Source organism: Trypanosoma cruzi, assembly GCF_000209065.1.
Source record: "Trypanosoma cruzi strain CL Brener chromosome Unknown tcruzi_1047053463323, whole genome shotgun sequence".
Taxonomy (NCBI): domain Eukaryota; phylum Euglenozoa; class Kinetoplastea; order Trypanosomatida; family Trypanosomatidae; genus Trypanosoma; species Trypanosoma cruzi.
This window is the reverse complement of record NW_918860.1, coordinates 1-6,089: the sequence shown is the minus strand read 5'-3', so window position 1 is coordinate 6,089 and position 6,089 is coordinate 1. Positions and strand designations below refer to the sequence as shown.

Sequence of the window (6,089 nt, the reverse complement as noted above, 5' to 3'; positions counted from 1 at the left end):
TGTTGTCATCGCCAAAGGTAAGCAACTATGATAACTGGGAGAAGCAAGAAGGAGCCGAGCGAATCATCATGAATTGCCCCGACGAGATGGATGTGAAGGCGATGTGTTCATTGATGAGGCGTGACGAGACTGCGGGGAAAAAAGCGGAATGCTGGAGGATGGTCAAAGAACGCATGGAAAAAGTGGGGCCGATTCCACGTTACATCTTTGATGAGGAGGCGTTCATTGCACACTCTGCTGCCATTGAGGATGCCTTGAATGGGGTCAATTCTCGGGATGGTGAAAAGCACTTCACACATGGGGGAGTGAAACTGTGGTATTCTGAGAATGCGTCTCAAAAGCTCGTGAGGGTTGTCCGAGGAAGAGGAGAAGTCGGTGCTGAGGTATTTCTGAACGCACCGATATCTGTTTGCCTCGAGCGTCGAGTACCGCACTATTTTGGGAAACGTGATGAGTGAGAAGGATATATATATATATTCCTGTTGCTGGTATTGGGGGTGAGAATACTCTTTTGTCTGAACGTATGGGAGGGTTTGGCTTGCGCGCGTTTATGTTTTGGGGGATTTTGTCGGTGCATTAGTAGAGGACGTTAAGGAGCTGGGGCCACCAGCACGTCGTGGAGGACAGTACGCAGTGCTGAAGGCAAATTCTGAAGGGCGCCCCACCGAGTCTTATGTGGAGTGGTTGCAATGGAGTACCATAAAAATACTAATATAAAGCATCGGCTGTTGTGCATACCGGCGGTTGCAAGCTTTCCGCTGGTGGAAGTCTCTTTTCTTCGTGAATTCAAATCCAATGACGCTGTTTTGACTGCGGATGACTACGGCGGGTGGGCATCACACGACAACCAGCACTGTGCGGCAGTTCACTGAGTGCCTGGCGGCATATTTTGGTGGTTGGGAGGAGTTATCCCGAGACATGTCGTGGGAGATGATTTACGTGCAGCACGCAGACAGCACGCCGATGACTGTCTTGCAGGGATGTGATGTTGTCAATCCCAATAATGTGAGCCGCGCTGAAAACCGAGAGATTGCGGCGTTCTGGGAGGAAGAGGTGCACCAGTACATAGCAGCAATATCGTCGGACGATGCCAGAAGGAACGAAGCTCTCTGAAGTGAGGAATAACCACAGGAATAGGAAAACAAATTGGGGAATGAAAGGGGTAGTTTTGATTTGTGGTAAAAAAATATTGTGAGAGTTATATGTTTTGTGATACTTTTTTGTGTGCATGCGGTGTGGGTGCACCATCCCCATGCGGCAACACCGCACACAGATGCCAAAATGGCCAGCGCTATCGAAAATAACAGTGACCAAAGAAATTAGGGAGGGAAAGGGGTTGTTTGGTTTCTGGTAAAAACATTGGGTGATCTTTATATGATATGTTAGTTGTGTGTGCATACGAGGCATAATCGGAGAATTGCCCCGGTATGAAAAAAGCATTGTGGCTGGTGGTGTCGCAGTACTACTGCATTGTCCATTTTCTTCTATTGTGCTCTAAGGCCCATCACTAACAGAAGCGTCTTTAAGGGATGGACGACGAGTAAGTTCTATTGAAGAAATGGTGTGCTCCGTGTGACTGCATGGACTGAGGCGTCGCGTCGTGGGTGGATGAGGACTCCGCTTCCGCGTGTGGGTGGATGGGAGATTGCTCGCTCCGTGTGCGCTGTGTGTTGGCAGCGGGCTGTGGCTGTATCCCGTTGGCCGTGGGACTGAACTGGAGGCGGTGGCGGTGTGTCTCTTCCCGTTCTTGTCCATTGGTGTGTGACTGCTTGCGGCGTGTGCCTTCCTTTTGTGGAGGCCGAATCTTCTCACCCACGGACTGGCAGCACTGCGATGGTGTGTGTGTGAGGGCTGGAGTGGAGTTGCCGGCCAGGGTGAGGGTCTTGGCGATGCTTTTCCCGCCTGTCTTTTGTTCCCTACGTGTGTTTGTGCTGCTTCCTGCCTTTTTCCCTTGTCATCCTCTCCTCCTGTATTCCTGCGTGGAGTGGCCGCATGCTCACGGGCCATGTGGATTGTGAGTGCCTCCTGACGGCATCCATTCATCTCCCTCCGCCTGTCTGTCTGACTTTCCCTTTTGGGTGCGGTGTCTGCGAGAGGGTCGGTGCTCGCCTCGCACCTCGCGTGAGTGTGTTGCTGCTCTTTTCTGTGGGCGATGGTTCTCCGTGCCGTCCCTTACGGATTGTCTTCTGTCCCGCTCTCTGCGTGGGTGCTCTCTTCTGCTCCCCACTGGCGTGTCTGATGTATTGCCGCTGTTGTTCTTCTCCGTCTCACGCACACGGACGCGCTAGGAAAGAAAGCAATCAAGCGCTACTCGCCACTGTGAAACTGTAAGGCTCTGAAAGGACCAACAGCACACACAAACACCGCCCACGCACACATATTTATATGCTCTCACGTGTTGCTGCTGTGAAGGCACCCCGCACACACAACCGTCGCCACGTGACCGGATCCAGCGGAAGGAGGAGGGAGGGAAGAGAGAGTGAGCCGCCGAGGCCCAACATGTCCCGGCGTGTGTTTGCTTCCACGGTGCTCCTCCTCCTCGTCGTGATGTGGATGTGCTGCGGCCCCTGTGAGGCTGCAGCCGCATCGACGGGGGAGAATTCAGTGAATGCGCGGCTGCCACAGAGATTTGATCTATTTGTGCCGCAGACGACGGTGTTGCTGCCGAGAGGTGAAGGTAATTCGGAGAAGAGGTGGGATTCATTTGCTTCACCTTCTCTCGTCAGTGCTGGTGGCGTAATTGCTGCCTTCGCCGAAGGTCACCTGAGCTCCAAAAATGAAGATAATAAATCAACTGAGCCCTTTTCTGATGCAGTTGCTTGGTACATTGACGCTGCGTGGGATTGGTCCACCCTTGCTGCTGAGGTCAAAAAAAGTACATGGCAAGCACACACCGTGCTTGGTAAAGCGGATGGAACGGAGCGCTTTGATGTTGTGCTCCGCCCCACAACCACCACGAAGGACAACAAGGTGTTTCTTCTTGCGGGAAGCTCTGTTTCGTCCAATGTAAATGAGAGTTGGATTCATGGCGGCTTGAAACTGAAACTGGTTGTGGGTGATGTCACGAAGCCTACGGACAGCGAGCAGAGTGGATGGATCAATTGGGGTGAAGTCCAATCACCGTTGAACGAGACCTCCGAAGCTGTTCAAGGAAGAAAATTGACGGGGTTTGTTGCTTCCGGTGGCTCAGGTGTTTTGATGGAGGATGGCACGCTTGTGTTTTCTCTGATGGCGAAGAATGAAGAAGAAGACGTTTACTCCATGATTATTTACTCGAAGGACGACGGCAGCACCTGGGCGCTCTCAAACAGTGTTTCTTCTGCGAAATGCGTTAACCCCCGCATCACCGAGTGGGAGGGATCAGTTCTCATGATTGTTGACTGCAAGAGTGGCCAGAGGGTGTACGAGTCGCGTGACATGGGGAGATCGTGGACGGAGGCCATCGGGAAACTCTTGGGCGTGTGGGTCAACTCACAACCGGGAGTCTATCCGGATTTAAGCCTGCATGTGGAGGCCCTCATCACCGTGACCGTTGAGGGAAGGAAGGTCATGCTGTACACCCAGAGAGGGTACGCCTCGGGGGAGGGAAACGCCACTGCGCTCTACGTTTGGGTCACGGACAACAACCGCTCGTTTCATGTTGGACCGGTTGGCATGGACAATGCTGAAAAGGAGGAGCTTGCCAGCAGCCTGCTGTACTCGGATGGTGCGTTGCATCTTTTACAACGGAGGGGCAACGATAAAGGCAGTGTCATTTCACTCTCCTGCCTGACGGAGGAGCTGAAGGAAATCGAGTCCGTCCTCAGTACTTGGTCGCAAAATGACGTTTTCTTCTCCAGCTTTTCTATACCCACGGCGGGTCTGGTGGCAGTTTTGTCCGATGCGGTCGGTGATGACACGTGGAACGACGAGTACCGTTGCCTGAATGCAACGGTGAAGAATGCGGTGAAGGTCAAAGAGGGGTTGCAGCTGACGGAGTCTAACTCCGGGGCACTATGGTCTGTGAACACTCGGGATGATAATTTGCGGCATGTGTTTTTGAGCCACGACTTCACACTTGTGGCGACGGTGATCATCCAAAATGTTCCGAGTGGGAAAACTCCTCTACTGACTGCGACTTTGGCGAATACTGAGTCCAATCATACCATGGGGCTGTCGTACACCGCTGATAAGAAGATGGAGACAGTGTTTAATAATAAAATAACACCAAAAAGCAGCACTTGGGAGCCGAAGAAAGAATACCAGGTGGCACTCATGCTCCAAGACAAAAAGGCCTCTGCGTACATTGATGGTCGGTCGCTGGGGGAGGGGGAAGTGCTGTTAACAGGTGAGAAGTCACTTGAGCTTGTGCAATTCTGCTTTGGTGCGTGCGTTCAGGAGTCAAGTCCGACGGCCGCCGGTCAACACTCTCCTGTGACGGTGAAGAACGTCTTTCTGTACAATCGCCCGCTGAATTCCACTGAGATGCGTGCAATCAAGGACAGGGTCCCCGTTCCGACGAGAGGCCCGGAATCACGGGTGGAGGGTGGAACGGAAAGGAGGCATATCCCTCGGATTGAGGGTGTGCGAGCCAATGCGCCTGCTGGGAGCGGACTGCTGTCGCTGCTTCTTTTGCTAGGACTGTGGGTGTTTGCGGCTCTGTGAGGAGTGTGCGGCCTCAGGGTGGAACACTTGCACCCCCAACTCCTGCACCAACACACACACCGCTAGGAATAAATTTCACTACGCGGAGAAAGAATTCTTTTTTTATATTTTTCTTCTTTTGCTTGTTGTCTCGGGGCAACCACCATGGGCGTTTTTTTTCTACTCTTCCCTCTTTTAATTGCTTCCTGCTGCACTCTTCCTGCGAGGGGTGCCGTGTGTTTGCCGCCCAACTGCTCCACTCGCACACCCACCGACACGCTCATGACGACGGCCCCGTGCGCCTCGCCTGCTGCACGCATGAGGAGGGGCCGCGACGAACGGCGCGCTGAGGGAGCCGTGACGTGTGGGCGTGCGACGAGGGCCTGTGGGGCGGAGCACACATTTCTTCCCCTCCTGTTTTGTTTCCTTGCGGCCAGGGCGGGCAGACACCCGCAGCGCCACACACACACACAGCCACACCCTGCCGCTTTTTTGGTATATTGCTTTTTTGTGTGCATTTCTCGCGCTGGCAGTGCCGTCAGTATTTTTCTTCCCCTGATGATTTCTTTTTTTCCTGCGCTCACTCTCCCGATGGAGTGACGCGACTCCCGTCGTGTCTGCGTGCTTCTCTCAGTCCCCACACACACGAGTGACTGTGCCCTGCGGGCCGCACTCACGCACCAATAAAAGGGCTGAGGGGAGCAGCAACACGCAGATGACCGCATGAAATATAAACGATGTGCGGACACGCAGAGGGTCGGACGGTTGAAAGGCATGCAACCATTTTTTAATTTTGTTTTGCGGGCAAAATAAATGCAGACAGTTTGGTGTGGCCACACGGCAGCCAGGCGATTTTTAAATTTGTGTGGAACAGTAACAGAGGACGTTTTTTTTTTTAATGACGGAGTTTATATAAGAAGGGGTGGCTAGGGAAGGTTTTCTTTTGTTTTGAATAAATCTTCTGTGGTTTGCCGCTGGTCGGGCTGCAGTGCAATCCTGAGTTTGAGCAGCCCTTCCATTCTTCTTTCTTTGGGCATGCGCCTCTGCTGTGCATTTGTGTTTGTGCGTCTCTTCAGATACTTTGTTTCTTTTTTCTGTCTTTTTTCCTTTTTGCGTGACAGTGGGCACACACAACCACACGCGCAGGACACACACATTGCAGTGCAGGTGGGTTCTTCTTTTGTACTCGGTGCTGGCAGTTGCGCGTGGCTGCTGCTCCCCCGTTGTGTTGGTGAGGGAGGAGGCGAGTGACGGCGCCCGGTGGAGAGAGAAGGCACCGACCGCTGCTGACGGTGACGGTCTTTGCTGCAGGTAATCTGACGGGATGGCGTGACTGGTGTCACAGTTAACCGAGATGGATGAGGACCGCACCGCATCTTTTTTTCGTCTCATCATCCTCTCAGTCCACGGCAGACACACACACGCAAAGTGCGGCGGCGGCGCGACCACCGTCCGTACGGCTGCGA

At 53.2% G+C, this 6,089-nt stretch overlaps 1 protein-coding gene and 1 pseudogene across 1 annotated transcript, besides 1 other annotated feature; both read left to right on the top strand.

The window, feature by feature from the left end:
- Positions 1-1,154, top strand: Tc00.1047053463323.20 (annotated as a pseudogene; the record flags this gene model as incomplete).
- Positions 1-6,089: a sequence feature (areas merged during assembly that could not be assigned to a particular haplotype. This can correspond to areas where the two haplotypes were merged or to regions with more than two copies in the genome that were merged during assembly.).
- Tc00.1047053463323.10 (trans-sialidase, putative) lies at positions 2,386-4,644 on the top strand (the record flags this gene model as incomplete). Its single annotated transcript, XM_799394.1, has 1 exon — positions 2,386-4,644. The coding sequence occupies one exon, from the start codon at positions 2,386-2,388 to the stop codon at positions 4,642-4,644; it is 2,259 nt and encodes a 752-aa protein (XP_804487.1).